At 38.1% G+C, this 25757-nt stretch overlaps 1 protein-coding gene across 2 annotated transcripts in view; it reads right to left on the bottom strand.

Annotated features, from left to right (window-relative positions):
- The window catches only part of LOC105493695 (platelet derived growth factor D), a 246947-nt gene extending 223222 nt beyond the window's left edge, over positions 1-23725 (bottom strand). For both annotated transcript variants that reach the window (XM_011761552.2, XM_011761551.2), the window contains exon 1: positions 23360-23725. In XM_011761552.2, coding sequence (XP_011759854.2) covers positions 23360-23483 — 124 coding nt within the window. In that variant the 5' untranslated portion in view covers positions 23484-23725. The remainder of the gene's footprint in view (positions 1-23359) is intronic.
- Positions 23726-25757: the final 2032 nt, after the last annotated feature.

The following is a 25757-nucleotide window of genomic DNA, read 5'->3' on the forward strand; positions in this document are numbered from 1 at the left end:
CAATTCTGTTTCTGAATTTTACTGCTGAAATCTCTCCCTTCCTATCTACTCTCATAGCTAATAGCTATATGTAAGCTTTTGTGAGGTCTTACCTTGGCTATGCTAATAGATTTGCTATCTGATTTTCACTGGTTCTCCAATTCATTTAACGTTGCTGCCCAGCAGTAAACGGTCTACATGGTCTGGCTCATCTTATCTTTGCTGGCTTCTATCTCTCCTCTTCTCCAAACACAATTTATGGTGCTGCCTGATGACAGCCCTCCTTGTTTGTTACCCAACATGCCTTCTCTTTCCTGCTTTACATCTCTGCTTAGCCTAGTTTCTAAGAAACTAAAACCAACGTAGTTAAGAAACCTGTAATGTACTCCCCAGATTCAGCTCTTTAAAAGGTTTTCATTTGTTGTAGGTTGAGTGGTACCCATACTCCACAAAAAAAGATACGTCTACATTCTAATCTCTAGAACTTGTGAACATACCTTAGATGGCAAAAGATGAGATTTATTTATTTATTTATTTATTTAATTTATTTTTGTGCTTGCTTCAGCAGAACATATACTAAAATTGGAACAATACAGAGACTTAATTTTTTTTTGAGTCAGGGTCTTGCCCTGTCACCCAGGCTGCAGTGCAGTGGTGAAATTATAGATCACTGTAAATTTGAACTCCTGAGTTCAAGTAATCCTCTTGCCTCAGCCTCCTGAGTATCTGAGACCACAGGCACATGCTACTGCACTAAACCAAAAAAAACGTGGTTGAGTTCAAGGTCTTGTGAGGAAGAGCTTTTGTATTATCCACATGAGCCCTAAATGCAATGTCACGTGTCCCTACACGAGTGAGGCTGGGGAGCATTTAGCACACACAAAAAAGGAGAAGGCAATGTGACCATGAAGGCAGAAACTGGAATGATGCAGCTGAAGAATGCCAGCAGCCAAGAGCAGGTGACAGGCCTCCCCTACGCCCTCCAGAAGGTGTGTGGCCTTACTGATACCCCTATTTTGGAATTTTTATCTTCAGAAATTTGAGAAAATAAATTTCCGTTGTATTAAGCCACCACAGTTGTGCAATTTGATTCAGAACCCAAAGAAACTAATATACCATCTTTATAGCCTGGCTTGAACACCATTTCCAATTGCACCAAAGGATGCCTTACTGTCTTGCGGTTGGTGAACTTCCCTAATTAGAATTATTTCAGCATCTTGTTTTCACACTTACCATATTAATTAATACTGCCATATTAATAACACATATATTTATATCTCACACACATCCTTATAATACGCATAACAAACAATACACCTGAACATATGTGTGTACACGTTTGTGTGCCTGTACATATATATGTTAAATATTATCATGTATCTGGGTATATGGATTTATGTGTGAATATATGCTATATAAATACGTGCATGTATACTTATACATATATACACAAACATGTATTTATAAATGTAAGTATATGTTATATAAAGATGTGTGTGTGTTATATAAAGATGTATATATACACACACACACATCTTTATATAACATATACTTACACACAAATACAAATACCCAGATATATAATATTTAACATATATATGTACAGAAATGTGTGTGTGTATATATATATATAGTATATATACACACATCTATTAGAGATGATCTAATAGATTTTTTTAAATTTCCACCTTATCTACCTAGCATAATGCCTTACTAACAACGGATGCTCAATAATATTTAACAAATAAACGATGAGTTTATTACAAGTCTTCTCTGAGTTCTCTCACCTCTAAGTTTCCAAATTCTTGCTTTGACTAAGTGAGAGTTGGAGATGTGATTGACTGCTATAGAAAAACTGAAGGCCCTAAGAATTTCTTTGTGATTAGAACAAGGGAGTGGGTTTCCAGGAAATGATGTTGCTGTGCTAAAATCCTCTAGAAAATGCAGACTGTTCTTTTTGATATGGCCAAAGCCCTCTGTGGGATTAAATATTATGATGCATCCAGGGGCAATGATGTAGGCCGTGGTAGTGCATGTCTGCAAAGGTTTCAAAGCCGCCTGCATTCAGGGTGTCTGAGTGAGGCCAGTAAATCATTCCTGTAACTACAGGGAATGCTCCAGGGAACAGAGTTGCTCTCTGAAAGCACCATGCCTCTGAGATATACTCTATGGTACTGCTCCCACAGCTCACTGAAAAATGGAGGCCTGGTTATTTTTAGGGAGCTATACAGGTTTTCCCTATAGTGCGTATTTTCAGAACATAACAATAGGATATTATCATTAATATTTTGTATGAAAAAATTTTCTTTATTGAGCATGCAATCTTAAAACATCTGCTGTGTTTTTAAATGTTTTTGTTTGTTTAATTTTAATAGGAAGGCATAACTTCCTCTTTAGTATAAGTAACACCTCTATCTCAGAAATTGTTTGCTGGGCCTGCTTTAGAAAGTCATTGATTAGGTAGTAAGATTTATAATAAAGCTGATATCTAATATCTATGTCCAGCCTACACATTTCTGAACATGCCAGAGGGGAGCAAAAAAATTAGAAAGGGATCTTGAGCAAATGCTAGCAGAGTAAAGCAGAAACTCTTTGCTTCTTGGAATTCTTACTAGATTTTGGCCTCCAAGACAACATAACACCTGGCAGCTGAAGGTCTGGTTTAACCATCCTTGGAGGCACCATTTATGTTTTAGGGTAACTCAGCAAGCTCTTTGGGGAAGCCTTAGTCCTTCCCCAGTTTGGGGATAGAAGCACCTCCTAAGTGCTCATATGGCCCTGTTCTCACAACACTTCCTCTGGTGCATATAATCAACTAGCCTTGAGAGTCTCTGGACCAAATGGCTACATTAGGGTGGAGAATCATGTCTTTTACTAGTATACATCTAGCAGCTAAGGTGCCTGGCATATAGTAAGTATTCAGTAAAAGACAGATGAATCAAGCGAAACTCACTTCCAAAGCATTGCTTAAAAACCAGGAAAGGATTTACATCTCTTTTCCTTGGTTACATTATAAAACCAATTTGTCTACTTTTCAAATGCAGTTAAGATTATTTAAGGCAGCTTAAGTTTCTATCCTTTTTCTTAAGACTGGCTTGTTATTTGCATACATATTGCTTTTAGACATTAAATAAAGCTTTGATTGGCAAGTCAGGAATGGATATCATCTCATCTTGGCTTCCAACTTTATTTAGATTCATGTTTTTATAGAGAGAAAGCAGATTGCTAAAAAGTCAAACCTCCAGTGAATAGGCTGAAAACTTGCTTGATCTACAACTGTGACTTGAATGTACTCCAGCAAGTGGAACACTGGAGGTTAAGACTATAAATAAAATAAAAAGGAACAACAAGAAAAGGAAAAACCTCAAAATCTCAATTCTTATCAATATTTTTTATTCCAAATGCTGAAACTATTACAGCCACTATATTTACCATTTAAAAAGTCCAGAGGCCAAGGTGGGTGGGTCATTCGAGGTTAGGAATTAGAGACCAGCCTGGCCAACATGGTGAAATCCCGTCTTACTAAAAATACAAAAATTAGCCAGGTGTAGTGGCACGTGCTTGTAATCGCAGCTACTCAGGAGGCTGAGGCAGGAGAATCACTTGAACCCAGGATGCAGCAGAGGCTGCAGTGAGCTGAGATCGTGCCATTGCACTTTAGCCTGGGCAACAAGAGCAAACCTCCATCACAAAAAAAAAAAAAAAAAAAAAAACCTCCAAACTGAACGCCACTTGGCAGAGAAAAAGTAGACTTGTTTACGATACAACCAATTCAATGTTGATGAAGCCATTTTAACTATTTATCACCAATCTTACTGAGGTTGGCAATTGTCTTACCTAACAATAGACAGGAGGTATCTGCAATACTTTGGAAAAAGCAGATGATAGATCAGAAATTTTTATTTAAATCCTGATCCTGCCACTGATCCACTGTGTGACTTTAGGGAAGTTACTGCACCTTTCTGTGCCATGGTTTTATCAACCATAAAGCAAGAAGATGACCTAGCCTGCCTCTAAGAAGCCTCCAGAGCTAAAATTTAGTGAAATTACCATATTAACATATTGTAGACACAGGTGTTACTACTACTTTTAGTAAGATACAACTTTCATTATTTAAAGTATACTCTGAAAAAACTGTGGAAAAGTGAAAATACCGTTTGCCTTACCATTTATTCAGTGTCATTTCCCTGATATTGTGCTAAATAACTATTTAATATTCACATTTACTTTATAATAAGTGGTGTTATTGTTTTTGTTACTTAATCTCTGAATACTGAGAGGGGTTGAGTAATCCCTACAAATACATAGCTATAGCTAGGAAGTGGTAGGGGCTGGATTTCAGCTGAGGTCTTGTTACCCTTAATTATTATTCCGTATGTCTCTCATCAGGCTAAATTTTCTTTTCAAATTAATGAATGTCATTAACCAGTGTTGGTATAAACCGAATGCTATGCTACATTGTGCAATACATGCATCTCTTTAATACATTATTTGTTTCCTTACACGCATTAGAAACCCTATTATGTGACATAGCTGAAACAGCACTGGATTGATTAAAATGCCAGTTAAAATGTAGGGTTTTACATTTTTATTTTAGCTTAACACGTGTAAATATGCATTTCTATAGCCAATTTCTGATGAACTGCCAAGAGTCTTTTCTGTAAGTATGTCTCATACTGATAAAATTTTGTAATCATTCTTGCATAAGTTACATCCATAATTTATCTATAATTTCCAATTTATCTTTCTTGAAAGTAGAGAAAACCTTAAAGATACATATGAAGCAATTTATATAGGGAGCTCTTCAGGCTTTTTAGACTTATTTTATTTTCATTTTTTGTGAAATAGTTCAGTTGTCTCACTTATACCAAACTGTAATGAACTGAAGTGTATCTTCCCAAAATGTATCTGTTGAAGTCCTGACCCCCCAGTGTGCTTGTATTTAGAAACAGGGCCTTCAGAGAGATAATTAAGGCTAAATGAGGTCACAGGGATAGCGCTCTAATAGTATAGGGCAGGTGTTCTTTTTTTTTTTCATTATTTTTTTTTTGGGGGGGATGGAGTCTCGCTCTATCTCCCAGGCTGGAGAGCAGTGGCGCCATCTCGGCTCACTACAAGCTCCGCCTCCCGGGTTCACGCCATTCTCCTGCCTCAGCCTCCCGAGTAGCTGGGACTACAGGCGCCCGCCGCCACGCCCGCTAATATTTTTGTGTTTTTAGTAGCGACAGGGTTTCACCGTGTTAGCCAGGATGGTCTCGATCTCCTGACCTCTTGATCTGCCCTCCTCGGCCCCCCAGAGTGCTGGGATTGCAGGTTTGAGCCACCACGCCTGGCCGGACAGGTGTTCTTTTAAGAAGATGAAGATATACCGGAGATCTCTTTCCTTCCATATACGCAAGGAGGAAAGAGCATGTGAGGACACAGTAAGATGGCGACCATCTATCAGCCAGGAAGAGAAGTCTCACCAGAAATCAAATTTGCCAACACCTTGACCTTGGATCTTCCAGCCTCCAGGACTATGAGAAACAAAGTCTTATTTAAGACATTCAGTCTGTGGCATTTTGGTATGGCAGCCCAAGCAGACTAATAAACTCCACAACTTTATTTTTGAGCACTCACCATTAAAGTTTCGACAAACACCGAATTAACTATTTACAGACCCAACTCTCTTTTTTGTCTTCATGTTTTGCTGTGTCACACAACATTTAATTAAATTATGTAATTACATTAACATGTAGGACTGGAAGACATATGTTTGGAAACAAATACAACACACCTTTGGAATATATATTTCTCAATGGTGGGAACAGAAGTGTGTTCCAGGGAAGTAACACAAAAGCATCACAACAGCCATGAACATCAGTCAGGATGTTTCATATTAGACTAGACAATGTGGTTAATCCTGCTCTTAGGGTACCTGAGCTCCTGCTGCACTAAATTTTTCATCTGATAGTTTCACTTGTTTCCACATTTCTTCAGAGCAAACCTCAAATGTCAAGATAGGGATCTTAAGTCCAGGGAATGATCCAGATTTTGTAGTATAACACTTGTATGCTGTGGGATGTCCTCTTTAAGATAAAGAACATCAAATTATGCATATAAAATTAGGTAACAGGACTTTGAAAGGGGCCAATAAAGGGGATGGGCCTGAAGCGTCTCATTAGCATCATAGTCCCCATCTGCTACCCAGACATTTTGCTCCTGCTACAAGTTGGAGCTTCATCCGAATTGTACTTGGCTGGTGTTCATTCAATCACTCTGCAAACATTTACTGAGTACCGCTATGTATCAGGTACTATTCCAGGAGTCAAGGGGAATAAAAGAGACATAAAACAGGATACAGTAGGGAATAAAACAGACAAAGTCTTTATCCTTAGAGAGCTTATATTCTTGAAGACAGAACATAAACAAATGAAAATAAATGATATAATTTCAGGAAGAAATAAGTGAGATTGGTACACACCAGGCATGGGGCATACTAAAAAAAAAAAAAAGAGTTGTTTTAAAAACCACTTTTGTTGAAAAAATGAAAAGTGCCCTCTGAATAAAATGTTTTCAATAACACCAGAGTCACGCTGTGACTTGACACATATAACGTTGTTGAAGAGATTCTGATCTTGTGAAGTTGTTTCTTGCTTAGAACAAGCCTTTCCAATCTTGTGTGCTTGTTTTGAAAACTAAGTAAACTGTGCTATGGTTTTTTACAGGATAAGATATCAAAATGGACAACTTAGGTCTAGTTCTCCACAAATAGAAGAAATAAATTTTGCAGCAAAGTTTTACAGGACATCATTATATATGAGCCTGTCATGGGAACACAATCCAATGAGATATTTCTAAAGTCAGGTAAGAAAACATAGGATACCCTTATGAGCCATTTCACTTGACAGAATATATTTTCCTGACCAAATTACATGCAAATTAATGGTCATGTCAACAATGATCCAACCAATAGCTTGTTAGATACTCATTTAACTAAAGTAAGAATGATTTATATTGCTGTAATATTTTTTATTAATCATGTTTAAATTCCAGGCCACACAGTCAGTGACAGCTCTGAAATTTTTTAATGCAAAAGGAGTTTTCATAATATTTTATTGTCCTAAAAAGTCATGTTCCAAATATATGCTGTCCAATGGTTCCAAATCTAAGGCCACTAACTCCAAGGAGATATAGGTGACATAGTAAAAATCTGTATCAAATACAGATTATACAAAATAATACAAATACAAATTATACAAAATACAGATTTGATACAAAATCTATATCAAATACAGATTACAAATACAAATAATGGGTTAAATCCTCCAAACATATGGCAGGGTTCTCCTATTCGTGAATCTTTTAAAATCAGCCAGAAAGAGTAATTTTTAAAAATGGTCAAGTGATAAATGAGAACATTCTCACTGCCTAATTCAAATTAACTCATAAATGAAAAGAAGTATCAATGCTGGTTAAACATAGTTTTTCCCATTCATGGCAGAGAAATGAAGTGCCAGCTGTTGTTTTTATTAGAAACTTTTCAAATATCAGAAATGTTGCACCTGGCATAAAAACTGAGTAGCATGGTTTATGTTAGTTTATTAGATGACTATAATTTTTTAAGATAATACATGAAAATAACTAGCAACATCAACTGTACCAGTGTTGATATAATAATAAAATATAAAACACATAAAACTTGCCCATGCTGAGTTATTCATCTCCTTAAAAAGTGACTCAGCCAATTTCAACACACTGAAACGATGAGATACAAAAATAGCTCTCATAAATTAATCTGTTATGTTGGAAGTAGACCAATGGTAATATGTGTTGTTCCAAATAAATGATCTTAATGTCCTAAAGCTATACTGTCCAAATTGGCAACAACTAGCCACATGTGGCTATCAAATCTTTGAAATGTGGCTACTTTGAAATAGGATGTATTGTAAGTATAAAATTCATAAAAGATTTTGAAGGTTTTGTATGATAAAAATTTAAAATAAATCGCAATAATTAAAAAATATGAAACATTGTAATATTTACATATATATTGAGTTAAAATATATTATTACTTTTTTAACTTTTAAGTTCAGAGGTACAAGTGCAGGTTTGTTAAATAGGTAAACTTGTGTCACGGGGGTTTGTTGTACAGATTATTTCATTACCTAGGTATTAAGCCTTGTACCCATTATTTACTTTTCCTGATCCTCTCCCTCCTCCCACCCTTCATCCTCTGAAAGGCCCCAGTGTGTGTTGTTCCCCACTATGTGTCCATGTGTTCTCATCACTTAGCTTCCACTTATCAGTAAGAACATGTTGTATTTGGTTTTCTGTTTCTGTTAGTCTGCTAAGGATAAAGGCCTCCAGCTTTACCCATGTCTCTGCAAAGGACAGGATCTTGGTTTTTTATGGCTCCATAGCATTCTATGGTGTATATGTACCAAAATAACTTGATGTATTTATTTTTACTGTTTTATGTGGTTACTAAAAAACTTTAAATAACATTGGCTTATATGACATTTCTTTTGGACGATGACGGTTTAAAGTGGCAAGAGTACGGTTCAATTTCAGCTAAGAACCTCGGGTTCAGAAATTCACCTAGAATTCTCTGAGCCTGTCCTAAACTCCAAATTTCCAGTAATCTTAAAATTTGCAAATCCCTCATCTAGGTACAGTAAGTTCTCACTTAATGTCATCTAAAGGTTATTGGAAATTGCAACTTTAAATGAAAGGATGTACAGAGAAACCAACTTTATTATAGGTTAGTTGGTATAAACAGGAATTAAATTCCTATGGCATAATTCTGGTCACAAAAGCATCACCAAACTTCTAATTAAAGACCAAAACAGTTCTAATATTCAACACTGAAATAAATGTGAGCTATACATACATTCAAGAAAAAAAGTGAATAAAAACAAGTGAGATAATTATATACCTAAGTTTGGTGAATCAGTGAATGATGGCAGTGGTAGTGGTGGTGGGTTAAGTCAAGGAATAAATGTTTGCAAAGCAAACATTGGAAGGGGCATCCCCTACCATCACACAGCTCGAACACAAACTAGAACGAACATGGCAGGCTCATGCAGTGCTTTCCTGCTGCTCCGTTTATTGTAGTGCGCTTGTATGATTATCTTATACTTGATGAATTTATATTTTACAATAACCTGTATTCATTTATTCATCCCATTTTCAACCCATTTGTTCCAGTTCAGGGTCTCTGGTGGCCAGAGTATATTCTAGTAGCTCAGGGAACAAGGCAGGACCCAGCCCTGGACAGGATGCCATCCCATCGGCCAGCACACTCACACAACCCCACACTGACTCAGACTGGGACCATGTAGATGCATCAGTTCACCTAATGGGTACACCTGTGGCATGTGGAAGGAAACCAGAGTATCCAGAGGAAACCCAGAAACTTCACACTGGACAGTGGCCCTGGCTGGAAATTGATTTTTTGTTTCTCATCAATATTACAATGAAATGATGGTGAAGAAATGACTTTGTTCTAGGACCTGCTGTATATATCTTCTGTTACCATCACTTAATATATACTATGGTCATTGTACTTACATATATCATATTACATCAACATATCTAATGTAATGCTGAGACTAGTAAGGGCTCTGTGAATGGTAGCTATCATCATGTAATTATCACATCATTTTCAACACTTTGACTTCGGAACCTAGTATAGAAGCAGATACACATTGGACTTACAACAAAACTCTATGGAATTTAAAATGAATAAACATATGAGCCAACAAATGAATAAATGACACATGAGGTTAATGAAAATTTTAAATAATTGTTTTATAATATAATGAAATAGGACACTGCCCTTATCATCCTCAATTTAATCTTATCTGAAGTCCATAAAATTTCAAGTCAAAAATTTCTATCTTTCTGATGCGGAATTAGGGCAGAAGTGAGGCTTGTCTAAGAAATTGTCAGAAGCAGAGATTTAAATGCACCGTTAAGCTGTCAATATAGATTTACTGGCCAATGAACTTTATAATGGTTGGGAAACTGGGCTGAACAAACTATGCAATTCGACTATTCTTTATTTATATCAAAGACCCTGTGTTAGTTTCCCATAGCGGCTGTAACAAATTGCACCAAATTTACAGGCTGAAAACAACATACATTTATTCTCTTACAGTTCTGGAGACTGGAAGTCTTAAATCAATTTCAATGGACTCTAATTAAGGTGTTGACAGGGCTATACTCCCTCTGGAGGCTCCAGGGAAAAGCCCATACCTTTCCTCTTCCAGCTCCTGTTTGCTGCTGGCATTCTTTGGCTTGTGGACGCATTACTCAAATCTCTGCCTCTGTGGTCACATAGACATCTCTTCCGCCTTTGTCAAATCTCCCTCAGCATCTATCTTATAAGGACACTTGTGACTGCATTTAGAGCCTACCCAGATAATTCAGGAAAATCTCCCATCTCAAGATCCTTAAGTAAATCATATCTGCAAAGTCTCTTGCATATAAAGTAACATTTAAAGGCTCCAGGATTAGGACATGATACCATTGGGATCATTATTCAGCCATAGGACAAACCCCAACACATGATTTTCTAATCTGCCTTGAAGCATTAATTAAAAATGATCATTTATATAACATTTTGCAATTTTTATTAAAGTGGGATGAATACAACCCAATTTTTTTTAGGTGCAGCAATGATGTAGCTGGTGCACACCCATCACTGATTACTCTTTAGCACATTGACAGAAAACTCTCTCCCTCTCTTCTCTTCTTACTCTCCCTTTCTTTTCTTTCTTTCTTTTCCTTCTTTCTTATCTTTAGGAACTTCCTGCAAGTCAGAGTGGCCAACTAACTGGTCATGTATCCATATTTTGTTCAAAAAATTATTTTCAACCAATCAATATTTCTAAATTGGATTTTCATGAACTTTACACACACATGCAAACTGGATGCATAAATAGTACAAAACAGTAAAACAGTTATCTGAATTACTTCAACATATTTTAATTATATTTAAAATTTATTGCTATAATACATAATAGAATTGTTGTATATTAATGATAGATTCCCATTGTTCTTCGATTTTTCAAAAAATGTATCCGGAAAATACGAGACTTTGTTAGTTTAATTTACATTCCCAACAGAGAGAGAGGGAAAATAATACATCATTCTCAAAGTTGTCTTTGTTTACTGCCATCCAGTGGTCAAATAATTATATCGCACATCAAATATTAAAAAGTTAAGTTGGTAACTGAGTCTACAAATTTGCTTCTATGTTCAGAAACACGTATCCTAAAATTCGAACACACAAAAGAAAAACGTCAAGAAAGTAAGACTTCTGTTTCTAAAATTAAAAGTTACTTTTCTGCTCAAGTTTTAATAACTTAATCATAAGGGGTTGGCCTTTCATTTTCAAATAATATTGTTCTCAACAGCAACTCAACCAATACAGATATTTTTCTATTGAACCACATATTAGGATAGGTAATTTATGACTATAGTTTGATCATCAAGATGGAATCTCGAAATTAAGATTCTTAAAAAAAAATCATAGGTCACATAACGGTGGCACTCACATGGCATTGCTTTGCCCTATGTTTATTCACATACATATTTTCTCTCTTCGGCCAAAGTTAAGTTATAACAGAGCAGAGACTGTGCGTTAGGTTTGACTGTTTCTGCTCCATGGTGCCTCACCCAGAGCGTTGCATGTAGTCTCTGCTCAACACGTGGTTATGTTTTTTGCAGTCGGGTTTGGTGAAAAGTAGTAAACTGAAGAATACAAACTACAAGGTCACAGTGGTTCTTTCTGATGTATTTAAATAATCCCAACATACACTGTACTTAAACTAAATTCCAAGTTGCTCTCACTTCATTCTATCTTGTTTTTTAATTAACAAATGTTTATAAATCCTTTAATTACATGTTTAGAAACTTTGTCGATGAAATTTCTGTTATTACAGCAAATGTACTTTTATATCCTGTTCAGTAGCAATTCTTGTCATCAGTAAAATAACATATAGTGTAAACATATTTCTCTATAAATTTATAAATGGAAGATGCATTGATTTTCTGTTAGCCTTCTATCATCTATCTTCTAGATGGACTCTTAAGACTTGTTTCCTCATCCTTAATTTATTTTTACCTCTTTTTAAAACCCTTTTATTAAGTAGCAGGAATTTTATGTAAATGTACTCAAATACTAATATTGCAAAGGCATGACAAAAAGGATTCATTCTAGTCAGTGGTTAGTTTTTTTTGTTTGTTTTTGTTTTTGGTTTGGCTTTTTAAAGGACAATTGAAAATTATCCACATTTCACTGATAATTGTCCAAAATTAACCCAAAATATGCTACGTCCAAGGTGGCAGTCTAAAAGTATGTGTAATCTTAGGGTTCTCAACAAAGTCTTTTGGAAACATATAACCAATTCTTCACATACACCACTGTTCATAATAGATATTAAAGCACCTAACCACGTTAAAAGCACTTAGGAAATATCAGACATTATTATCATGCACCCATAATGATAAATGTTAATTATTTTAAAAACTTTATAATACATAGTTATTTACTTCATGTTCACTGTGCATGCATTTCAGGCAAATATGTTTCTCTCTTACCTTCATGCCTCTAGGTTTCTCCACATCAATGTTGCACAAGCTCCTAAAGCTTAAAGTGTTCACTAATTAATTTTCTATCTTTATGACCTTCTCTTATCTGTTCTTCCTGTTTTACTTTCTATCTTGTTCAACAATACAGCAACCACCCACACAATTAAAGCAGAAACCTGACAGCCACTCTAGATTCTGAATTTAAATACTCTCTCTCTCATTTGCTTAAAATCTGATAGTGAGGACGCTCATGTGGCCTAAAGATCTGTCATTAAAAAGGACACTGACTGGATGATTTACAGATTCATCAAACCTTATTGAGCTTCTCCAATGTGCCAGCCAATGAAATGGACAGTGAGGATGTTCAGCTGTATTAAATATAGTTAGCAAATATATATTTTCAGATGTCAGATATGTGAATAAATGAGTAACATTGTAGGGCTTATGATAGAAATACAGGATAAATAAAGGAGTATCAAAATTTAACAGAGGAGGGTTAGGAGTCGGGGAAGGCAACATAGAGTGGTGCAATTCCTCTCTCTAAAATGTGATATATGATCTTTACAGTCACTCAACAGTTCATTCAAAAACAATTGTGATGTGTCTGGAAGAACAACAACAAAAAGGATTAATATAATCAAGGGATTCACCATTGGATGAATAACCCAATATTTTACAAACTAACTACTCACACGATTATTTACTGAGTTGGAGAATTTAATTACCAGTGGGATTACTTATTGTATACCTCAAATAGTAAAATAAAAAGACAGGGAGGGCTCATAACAAGGTAGAAGCTACAAATATATTTTTTGGGGGTCATTTGCACACAAGGAGCAACTGACACTAGATAAATATTGATCCTCCAGAGAGGATCAGTGAGAAAAGTGAGAAGAGAAGTCTGAGGTCTGAACCCTAGAAAATGTGCCAGTATTTATAGGGCAGACAGGAAGACCCAGCCAAGGAGACAGTCAAGGAAACAATAAACAAAGGGTATCCAACAATATAAGGGAAACAAGCCTACGTATGTGTTCAATGTCATATTTTATAGTGATAAATACCCTTTTATTTTAAAAAATGTTTTATCCTCAAAAATGTTATATTAATAGTTGTATAAATTGATAGGGTACAATATGACATCGGTTTTATCTTTGAATGTTCTTTCTTTATCCTATTAACACCATCCCCCATTGCATTCTAAAATCTTTCCTTCTTTCTTCATCATTCATCAGGGTAACAGAGAAAGAGTAAAACATAAAATTTGCTTTCTAAGGCTTTCTCTAATATTGCTTCTCCAAATAACCTAAATGGGTCCTGCGTTAGTTTTGGTTTTATTTCTATCACCATTTCAAACTTGTCATTTAGGAGTAGTTAAGACAAAGGAAGGGCAGTGTCAAGGCAAAGGAAGAAAGTTATTCAAGTAGAGAAGGGCCAATCCCTGAAGAAACGATAAATCACAGTGACCTCACCCAGAGCGTTTTGGTGGAGCAGTGGGGATGACTTCAAATCACAGTGGGTAGAGGGGAGGAAAGGAGGAAGAGACATTGAGTTGTGGTGAGACTGAGAAAGTGTATATGATGGTAAAGTGAAGAGAAACAATAAAACAGCTTTTGCATATTGTGGGAAAGTGCAAAGAAACTAGAACATACCCGTTGGCTGAGGGAACGGAGCCAATAATAAGGAAAAGTTTAAAGACAGAAGAGTAGTACACTCCATGGAAATAGGTTAAAGGAATTATAAAAAGGTGGAATTGTGCAAAAAAGAGGAACCAAGAGCACAACATATTGAGACAGAGACTGACCAGAACAGAGTCTAACTTTGCAATTTCTATGGCTGCTTTTATGTTATAATGGCAGAGTTGAGTAGTTGTAACAGAGACCATATGGCCTGAAAAGTCTACAACATTTACTATTTGGCCCTTCACAAAAAAAGTCTGCCAACCTCTGCATCTGCTCCAAACTATTAACTATTCTTTGCAGTGAAAATATGCAAGTTTGATAAATATGTTTTCTATGTTTTCTTTCAAGTTATTAAGGATTCTGAACCCAACAGGGTCTAATCCAAAGTGCCAATAAAATCCCTGTTCACCTCCCTCTTGACTAACACAAATCTATTAGTTATGACTAGAAGAATGATAATAATAGTTTATTGTCATCCAGGCTACAACCATTATTTTCTTCAAGGGTTCTCTGGTTGAAATACATACATACTTAAGGCAATACCATTTACAGTTTGTGAACCTGGTAAACCTATCAGACATATAATCTGAACTTTTCCTTTATGGCTCAAGGTCATTATTTTAAAAATCAACAACTTTACTGGGCTATAATATAGTTATACCCCAGCAACATACGGAGACAGATTGGAACTATTTTCACCTTATTTAATAAGAAGCCTCAGCCAGCTGGGCTTGCTTAGGTCTTATGAATGCTTTTCAAGACATGGAAATAAAAGAGGAGGCGGGAAAACTTTTAGCTGTCACTTCTCAGTGCTAACAGTGTGAATAACTCAAATCAGTTCTCTTATTTATTCTAATAACCTGCTCCTCTTTTGCTGTGGATATGAGAACCACACAAACCAGGGTGATGTAATTATATGGAAAGTAAAGACAAATGGGCTTTTAGTGTCTACCATATGATCCTTATGAACACATTTTGTGACACTGATTTTAGCTTTTAAGTGGATTTGTTGCATATTTGTTAGTTCATTTGGTTGCATTTTCCATAGCTGAGTTTGCTAAACAGCTACATTTTGTAAAAGCAGGTAGTTGCTACATTGCTTATTAAATGTTTCAATGAAATAGAGGACTGGTCAGCATCTTCTCAGATTGGGTCTGAAAAGACTTTTTCAGAACCAACATAGCACATTTAATCCCCACTTCACAGCTCACACCCAGCAAACATCTCTGAGCTTTTCAGTACAAAGAAGGCACGCTATATTTCAAACCTTAAATATTCAAGATCCTAATATATACAACATGAGGACTATAGTTAATAACATTGTACTACATTCAAGATCCTAATATATCAAGATCCTAATATATACAACATGGGGACTATAGTTAATAACATTGTACTATATTCTTGAAAATTGCTAAAAGAGTAGATTTTAAGTGTTTTCATCACATAAAAAAGGTAAGTATGTGAGGTAATGCATTTTAATTAGTTTTAGTCAACACTGTATACATATTTCAAAACATGTTGCACATGATATATATATATATATATATATATATATATATATATATACACACACACACACACACACAATTTTTGTCAATTAAAAATAAATTAATAATAAGATATGACCAGGCATGGTGGCATGTGCCTGTGGTTCCAGCTACTTGTGGAAGGCTGAGGTGGTGGGATTGCATGAGCCCGGGAGGTTGATGCTGCAGTAAGCCTTGATTATGCCACTGCACTCAAGCTTGGGAGCTATGGCAAGACTGTATCTCAAAAAATAAATAAAATAAAATAAAATTTTAAAAATGAATCCTAACAAATAAGGCTTCAAATCATGTTTGGCTTACTTTAATAGACAAAGTACTGCATCCAAAACTGTCTTCATGAACACACTCTATAAAAAAGTGCTCAAGTAAAAACCCTAAAATCTGAGAAAAGATGACTTCTCACAATGAAAGACAGCTCCCATGCCTGGGCTGTGATGCTTCCACAGACCTCTCCACCTCCTAATTATACAAAAACCACTAAACTGCGCACCCCACAAATCAACAAAACACACAGTATTAATCTGTCAATATTAAAGCTGACATAGAGATGTCAGCACACCAGAGGGAAGATGAAGGAAAAGACATATTATTATGTGCATTATCAACAGTTATCAGAAACAAAGCATGCTTTATTCTTGCTCTGGAAAAAAAGACTCATCAGAAGAAACTATTTCTTCCTGTATGTGCACTTGTGCCCTTTGCTGTCCTGTGGGCTTCCTCCTTCAGTTTTGATTTACATTTGGTTTTGAAATACCGTATAAGGAGGCAGCACATTTCTGCTGCCCCCTTTGTCTTGGATTATTTCCTTTTTGCTGTAATATTATATATTACTCCCTGTAGCTTTTTGCTGAAACCATCGCTCATATAACAGTGTAAAAATGCTCCCTTTTAAATTGCATTAATTCTGAAATGCAGCTATTTGAAAAAACTTAAAGTGTGATCAAACACTAGACAGGTTACCTGCATAATTCACATTACTTTATTGAGACCTCAGATACAGTTACAAAATAATATCTTCTGTGCTGAGCTGCAGAGCCTCAACCAGGGTGAGGGGACCTCAGGGATACGGTGAGGGCACCAAGGATTTGGGGATTTGGGTTTAAGAAAGTCATTCATGTCCCCACCATCATATTAAAAATGAAATGATTCCATCTGTATTCATGTCCCACAGGCAGCAGAGGTATAGGAAAACTGGCCCTGATCACAGTCTTGGTCTGGCAGATTCTTCAGGAATACTAGCACCCAGCAGTCAAACACACAATGGGCCATGTCTCTGTCTAAATTACGCCTTTCAATGGTTTCCCACTGCTCTCAGCATACTGGCCAAGCTCCCTAACATTACTCCCCATGCCTTTCACTGTTGGACACTTGTATATCTATATTCTCACCTGGAAAGCTTGGCAAGTGCTGTTCTCTCCCGCTCCTCCCTCTCACTGCACCCAATGTCTGAAATGACTTGTCCAGAATGAACGCAGCACGGTCAACCCCTGCTCACAGCTTCCACCCAGCAATCATCCCTGAGCTCCTTCAGTCCAGAGAAGACACGCTGGATTTCAACATTTTAAAAATCAAGAATCCCAATGTATACAATATGATTACTATAATAATCACAACGCATTCTTGAAAATTGATAAGGAAGCCGACTTTAAGGGTTAAGTGTTATCACAAAAATATATGAGTAATGCATATGGTCATTAGTTTGATTCAATCATTGAACACTGCATAGATATTTCCAAACAATATGCTCTACAGGACACATTTATACAATCTTTATTTGTCAGTTAAAACTAAATAATAAAATGACATTCTTTTTAAAGAGTCCTAAGACATAAAGCCTCGTATCATGTTTGCCTTACTTTTACAGGCAAAGCAGCATACATTTCAGCCTCCGTTCAGACACCACTTCCTCCAGGAAGTCTTTCCCAATTCCTCAAGTCTATATTAGGTGCTCTTTGTGTATTCCTATCTCTCAGTGCATTTCCTTCATCAAAGCACAGATCACACTCTTTAGAACTTTCACACTTAAATTGAAAAATACATTTTCTCAAGTAAAACTCTTACGATGAACATACATAAGTGAAGAAGAAGTGTGATAATACATGTGGAGCTATTCTGTTGAAGAAGGGGTGGAGAAGCAGAAGCCACACGCATTCAGCCTCTTTGGTACCCGTGCACTGACCTCCATGGCACTTCTGGAGAATCCTGGTATTCTCCAGAATGCATCTGAAAGATATGTAATGGAACTGATGTCTATATTGTCCACTAGGCAATATATTCCAAGAGGTCAGGAACCATGTGTGTTTCACTCATATTGTGCCAGATGTTTAGTTACCTAGCACAATATATAGGCGGCATTAGGGATGTTAGAAATAATCACTGAAGGCTGGGCGTGGTGGCTCACACCTGTAATGCCAGCACTCTGGGAGGCTGAGGCAGGTGGATCACGAGGTCAGGAGATTGAGATCATCCTGGCTAACACCATGAAACCCCGTCTCTACTAAAAATACAAAAAACTTAGCCAGGCGTGGTGGTGGGCACCTGTAGTCCCAGCTGCTTGGGAGGCTGAGGAAGGAGAATGGGATGAACCCAGGAGGCGGAGCTTGCAGTGAGCCGAGATCTCGCCACTGTACTTTAGCCTTCATTGAATACATGAATAACAGTTACAGCAGGGGTTAGCAGTAGAACTTATGATAAAGAACTATTTGTCTGCTACCTTTCATCTTCAGAAGACAGTCAAGATCAAGTAAAGAATGATCTGAGCCTGGCGCGGTGGCTCACGCCTGTAATCCCAGCACTTTGGGAGGCCGAGACGGGCGGATCACGAGGTCAGGAGATCGAGACCATCCTGGCTAACACGGTGAAACCCCGTCTCTACTAAAAAATACAAAAAACTAGCCGGGCGCGGTGGTGGGCGCCTGTAGTCCCAGCTACTCGGGAGGCTGAGGCAGGAGAATGGCGTGAACCCGGGAGGCGGAGCTTGCAGTGAGCTGAGATCCGGCCACTGCACTCCAGCCTGGGCGACAGAGCGAGTCTCCGTCTCAAAAAAAAAAAAAAAAAGAATGATCTGAAAAGAGCCTTGAAAGAGGCTAGGTAGCTCAGACATTAACTCACCTTCACCCTCAAGTCATTGTAATCCTTTTAGAAAGATCAATGTATTCCCTGAATGGCATGGAACAGCTGAGGTAGATACATTCTACACCTGGTTCATCCATCTACAAGATTTTCCTATTTTAATAAAGGGAAGGAATGTACGAAGGTGTTCCAGAACTGCCTTTTTACACTAATCTGACTTCAACATAGAAAGTTCAAGAGTAATTTCCAGAAGGAAGATGATTTACATTATGACTCAGCTCTTAAGGACAGAGACAGAAATATGCATATCCTTCTAGACTCTTAGAATGACAGGGCTCTGAGACCACATAGGCTCAGAGTTCCGCATGACATCAAGCTTATGCTTATTACTAGTCATTAGAGATCAGTGACTCTGTGGCTGTGCTCCGCTGTGTGACTCTTTTGTTCTGAAACAATACAGTTTTGCTTTCATTCACTGAAAGGGAAAATCCTGTGGCAAAAATCACTTAATAAACTCATTATGGTCATCAATGTAACTCACAACCTAGTAGCATCCTCCACTACATGGTATACAGACACCTGGCTAAACCCTGCTCTTTAAGAGTTTCTATAAAATGATATTATCCATGGTGGCAAGTCAAAGCCATATTACATTTAAAATATGTAATCACCACTATGCTTTACAAGATTATAGACTTTAATATACTTAGAGCTGGACAAAAAATACACAGATGGAATTCTTTGCTTTCAGACACTTTAAAAATAATGTATTGATAATTGTTCTCTGTTTTGTTGCCTTCCCTTTAAGCTCTGATCTTCGCACTTAAATCAATGTGCTATCACCAACGATGACAATAGAAAACCACGGCAGCACAATTACTAAAACTGCAGGCCTATCACTAGATAATGCTGGTGTAACAGATACTCAAGTACTATTATACTGACCAAAGATAACTAATTTCAGAATTGTTTACCATCAACACCTATTCTTTCTAAAAGCAACAAAAGGTCAAGAAAATGAAGAATGCATCTGTATTCTTAAGCTCCTAGGCAGGAAGTTCCATCTAGTTAGATTTTAAAATAAGTAACTAATATTGTCAGTTAATTGCTATCTTTACACTTCTTAATCTGCACACTGAGCAACACTTAGTTTTGGCCAGTTATTATTACAAAAGCACCAACTGTGTAGGCACTAAAATTAGAATATGTAGATGCTACTGCTAAATTAAGATTTTCTTTGTGATCAGAGGCAGAAATGTGTACTAAAAGTAAATCAGTTTGAGCAAGAATAATAAATATGATATAAGGAAGTGTAAACATTCTATTAAGTACTGTAAATTATTATAGTTTAATCCTTCTTAGTTATAGAGCCTCATGTCCTCCTGGAGAGGGGCAACAGATTCAACTACCTTCCTTCATTGGGCCACATTTAACCATTCTACAGGTATAAAGGCTCTGCAGATATCCCTTCAGAACAAGAATACCCTATGATGAAGAGTTCTGGAAGGCCAGGACACAGCAGCAGATCAGCTTCTTATAATGGGTAGGAGGGGACTACCATATGACAACCCCAACACTATGTATTTCCACATCATTTCTTAGCTACTCCAGGTATCTGGAGCTATTAGGCATAGTATATCAAGAAGTTGTGGGGTTTTACTGTGTTAGGCTAGACAGAATAAAACACACCTCATGCCCTGTACAGGACACCTGGCTTCTTTGCCCCTTTCTTCATCCCAACATTAAGCAGCAACTAACAGGGCCAGCAGGAACAAATGAAAAGCATTCAAGTATGTTCATCATCAGGTAATGGTTTCTAAAACTCCCAAAGCTCACTTCTAATTTTTTGTTGCGATTTCCTATCATTTGCAATCTGAAAGCCAGGTCTTCTAAAGACCCTAAATACATGTTTAGAAACTTTCATTTTCTATTTTTCTCCTTTTTATATTCCATGTTCATGTCCTCCTCAAGCTTTTATCATGTCTTAATCTGATAGTCAAATGAGCAAGAATATCATCGTCTTCAATGAGTCATTAGAAAAATTTGGGAGAGCAGGTTGACAATGTCTGGAATCAGAACAAGGTTTTAATTTAATAAGTTATTACTTTCTCTCTGTCAGCTATGGCCATTAAGATTTTCCAAGTGTCGTCTAGAATTTTTCATAGCCCCATTATTCTTACTCTTCCACCAAAACTCTGTGCCAATGTTTCTCAACCATTTTTTCACTATTGCTAACCTTCATCCCTTAAAGACTCTTTTTAGACTTATTTTCTGATCACTCTCCCTTCTTGTGATTGGTAATGCCACAGAAATGTATATCTATTTATATCTGCTAGCCCTTTGAAGTAACACAGACCGTTGTAATATCTAAGACTGTGTTCACCCTCTAAGATCTAATTGCACCCCATTGGGGTACAATATTGCCCCTCTTGAAGAATGCATACTCATTTAGGAAAAAGCTGCCATTTGAACATTTTATAACGTTTATTTTATAAACTAACAATGCATTATGAATATTAACAATTTTTACTCTATAGAAAACAAATTTTAAGGTATAACTACCTTTTTCTCCTTTCCAGTCTTGTTTGTAAGATGACATTGATGTTAAGGAAAGTATTGAGCAATCAGAACTAAGTGTGTGTGTGTGTGTGTGTGTGTACTATTAAAGTAATTACAAAACAGTTTTACTAAAATATGAAGAAATGAGAAATCCAGGGTAGTTTTTAAAGCTTTCTTGAAACATACCATTTCCTATATAGACTGGACAAACGTATGGAGATGTACAGAGTTTTAACAATGAAACTAAAATGAGATTATTCTCTTTAAAAAAAAAAAACCCTGCTGAGCTACATAACTTGGTTTTAGTCAGAATCTTGGGTTAATGGGCAATAGTTACAAGCTTTTCATTTTCTGTCCTTGACTTCTTGTAACTGATACTTGGGAGGCTGAAGATTACAAAATTATGGCTATGAAGTCATGCAAATTATAAATGGAATTTTACTCTATGTAGCTAAAAGGACATACAAAGTGCAACTAATAACAAACCTGCAAGATCAACTAGGAGATCTGTCCCTGGTGAAAACATTAAAGAGTAAAAACAAAAAACCAAAAAAGTTTGGTTTGGGCCTAATCCTTTAGTTAAAAAAAAAAAAAAAAAATGTGCTTTTAACTAAGACAGAGAGTTACCAAAAACTCACGGCTGGAATCTTTTACATAAAAACGCTGTGAAAAAGTAAGGTGACTCTGTGGCTTTCCTGCTATCAATCCACACCACTTCAGGTGACGAGTACACTGATATCCGCAGTCTACACATCATCAGATAACATAATGAAATTGTGGTTTCCCTGCAAAGTCCAAAAGTCATTTAGTAAATTCCAAATTAAGGACATACCAAGAAAGAAACTGATAAGATGGCTAATACGAATTTGCCAAGACAGGTAAATACTGTCAGCTGAAACTGTGAAGCCGTCAACAATTGCTTGGTGGTCTCCTTGGGAGATGTGTTAGTACTTTAAGCAAGCAGGAGAGACAGATACTGACGCAGGAAAAAACAAAATCCAAAAGCCTATGGGTCAGTTCAGGTACATGGCAGAACAGCTAAAATTTACTGGGAACATCAGCTACAGTTAGGACTTGAAGGATAAATCAACTTCTGATTTAGGTGGAGACCCCAGAAAGTAAATAAACTCAGCTTAGGGTCTCTGGAACCAGTGACCCAGGTGTCCTCTAGAGTAAAGGAAAACAAGCTGGCTTGGGACCTTGCTTAGGACAGCTGTTTCGGGAGCTGTGCTCCTTGCAGATAGCTGGAAGCCGCCTCTGCAAGGAAACTAGCAGTAGAAGCCCGGTGCCCCTGTGGTGCAGATGAAACCTCAGAAGCCTTCGTCTCCTACACTCGAAGCTTCTGAGTCAGGGTGAACTTCAACAGGAAAGTCACTTAGGGGACCTAAAGGGCAATAAGCTGCACATTGCCATTTCCTGAAAATAAATATAGATAAATTGTCACTGTTCCAGATATAACTGCTGGACTGAAACGCATGATTTCTCCTCTCCGTCGTAAAAATAAATTAATTAATTACATTAAAATAAACGTATATCACCCAGGGAAAGCTACTCCTGAGTCCTTCCACCTATCAAAATCGCCTAAGAAAGGTTGAGTCTGACCAGGGGGCGGCGCAGCTTGCAACTTTCGCCAGCTCCAGGATGAGGCACCGCATCCTGGTACCAGAGGCTTGGACACCAAAAAGACTTCTCTAGGGTGCAGCAAGACGAGCCACCTGGCTTACACCTATCCCCATCAGCACGAGTCCCACACCTCTCAGTCCCATTCCGGAAATGGAGCTCTCTCAGGACTGGAGACAGGCAGGAGACGTCCCTCCTCAAACAATGCATTCAGCACGAGTTCACATTAAAGATTCAAAAAGAAAGGGGAAAAACACAGAAAGAACCATAACAATAGCAAACATGATTTTTTTAAGTTAAGAAACAAAATGAGTCTCTTACCATCTCTCCTGAGGTTGGCGTTGCGCAAAGCTTTGATGGATGCGCTCTGCGGAGTTGCAGAAGTGTCCCGACAGCTGCAAAAGTTTGCGCAGACTAGAGTGTAGACAAAGATGAGCCGGTGCATTTGGGATCAGCGACTAGAGACAGCGTCGCTCCAAGAAAAAGCCGGGTTCCGCTCCCGGGACCGACGCCGCGCCGCCTTGCGCTCTAGCCGCCTGCGCTAGCCCTGCGCTGGCCCGGGCCGCTGTGTTAATCGCCGAGCTCTCCCCAAACTTCCTGCATGCTGAACTTTCCGAGCGCGTGTGGGTGCCGCACTTCCTTGTGGTGCTGAGTTGATAAACGGTGACGGGACAAACAACAGGTTGACGTTTGTTCGCCCCCTCCGGTGGCCGGCAGCTGCAGCACAGGCTGCAGGGGGCGGGCAGCACCGAATTCAGCGGGGCAGGCGAGCGGAGCAGCTGCGTTTTCCAGCCTCTGTCGCGGCCCCTAAGAGGCGCGCACTCGGGCTCAGAGCGGCGGCGCGAGCACCTCTGCTGCCCAGTTTCCCAGGCCGGGCCTAAACCTGCTCTGCCACTGAGCATGCCCAGTTTAATCGCCAGCCGGGACTCTTCCCACCGCCCTGAGCTTTACCCTGCTGGCTGGACCTGAAAGGGCTCAGGAAACAGTGGCCAGGAGGAAGTGGGAGAGGGTGGAATCCCAGCACTTCTTCAGAGGTGACTGGCACATCCATCCACAAGCCACAGCTCTCCGCCTTGTTGGTAGTGGGATGTGGGGACGGGGACTGGAGTTGGAAGTGTTTATTTTACAATAACCAAAGTGAGACTCTACTTAGTTAAAATTTCACTGTGTATAGTGAAAAAGTACAATACAAAGGAGCTAAATTCTGAGCTTTTCTTTGAGCTCCCGTCAGTGTGACCTTTGGGTGAGTCAAGGATACCTTTTCAGGGAATAAAATAAAAATAAAAGTATATCACCCAGAGAAAGCTACTCTTGAGTCCCTCCACCTTATCACAAATGCCCTAGAAAAGGTCGAGACTGATGGAGCGATGGCGCAGCTTGCAATTTTCGCGAACTCCAGGATGAGGCACGGCCTTCTGGTACCAGAGAGTATTGGACACCAAAATGCCTTTTCTAGGGTGCAGCAAGATGAGCCACCTATCACACAGGGCTGTAGGTGTGATGGGCCATGTGGTGCAGTGTACAATAAGGGCAAGAAGTCTTCACGAGCGTTTTTATATGCACTATATAAAACAGGAAAGGGCAACAGGACAGGGTGGGGTTGAGCAGGGACAGACCGAGCAAAGGGAAGAACGAGAACACTCTTGCTCACTTGCCTTCACAGTCCATAGGAAGAGGCATGGGTCGTTGAGGCTTTTGGGATTCTCCCTACTCTGTCTGGAAGCTCAGCAGTCCAGAGGGGCTGCCTCTGGTTTTGCATCTTGCATCTGGCTGCCCAAGGGACTGTGTTTGGAAAAGGAGTGAGTCCAGACTCGCTGCTCAGTAGCTTTGTCTCCTTGAGCAAATCATCTGATCTTTCAAGACTCAGTTTCTTTATTTGCAGGAGCAGCCATTTTTAATGTGTATGGTTGTGGTGAGAATGATGTGAAAAAATGTTTAGCATGTTGTTTGGTTTGTAGTTGAATCCAAATCCAAATTTTTATAATTTCTCAGCTTCTCGCTCATGAGATCTAGAAGAGAAAATTTTCAGTATTTTTCAAACCTTCCAACCCCTGAAAGTCTGGGGTATGGTAAGTGATATCCATACACAGGGAACTTTAAGTGACTGAGAAGGGCAGGAAGGTCTGGAAAAGATAGCCTTGTCAAGATGTTATACCATCCAACAAGGACTAGGTTACATGTGTCCCTTCGACGTAGTCAAAGATCAACATGTTTCACCTCTATTGACTTTTCAGACTAACATGGTATTTTACAAAATTTAGGTTTGTGCAACCCCATCAAAAAGTGGGCAAAGGATATGAACAGACACTTCTCAAAAGAAGACATTTATGCAGCCAACAGACACATGAAAAAAATGCTCATCATCACTTGCCATCAGAGAAATGCAAATCAAAACCACAATGAGACACCATCTCACACCAGTTAGAATGTCAATCATTAAAAAAATCAGGAAACAACAGGTGCTGGAGCGGATGTGGAGAAATAGGAACACTTTTACACTGTCGGTGGGACTGTAAACTAGTTCAACCATTGTGGAAAACAGTGTGGCAATTCCTCAAGGATCTAGAACTAGAAATACCATTTGACCCTTCCTTCCCACTACTGGCTATATACCCAAAGGATTATAAATCATGCTGCTGTAAAGACACACGCACACATGTGTTTATTGCGGCACTATTCACAATAGCAAAGACTTGGAATCAACCCAAATGTCCATCAG

The sequence above is a fragment of the Macaca nemestrina genome, chromosome 12, assembly GCF_043159975.1.
Source record: "Macaca nemestrina isolate mMacNem1 chromosome 12, mMacNem.hap1, whole genome shotgun sequence".
Classification (NCBI taxonomy): domain Eukaryota; kingdom Metazoa; phylum Chordata; class Mammalia; order Primates; family Cercopithecidae; genus Macaca; species Macaca nemestrina.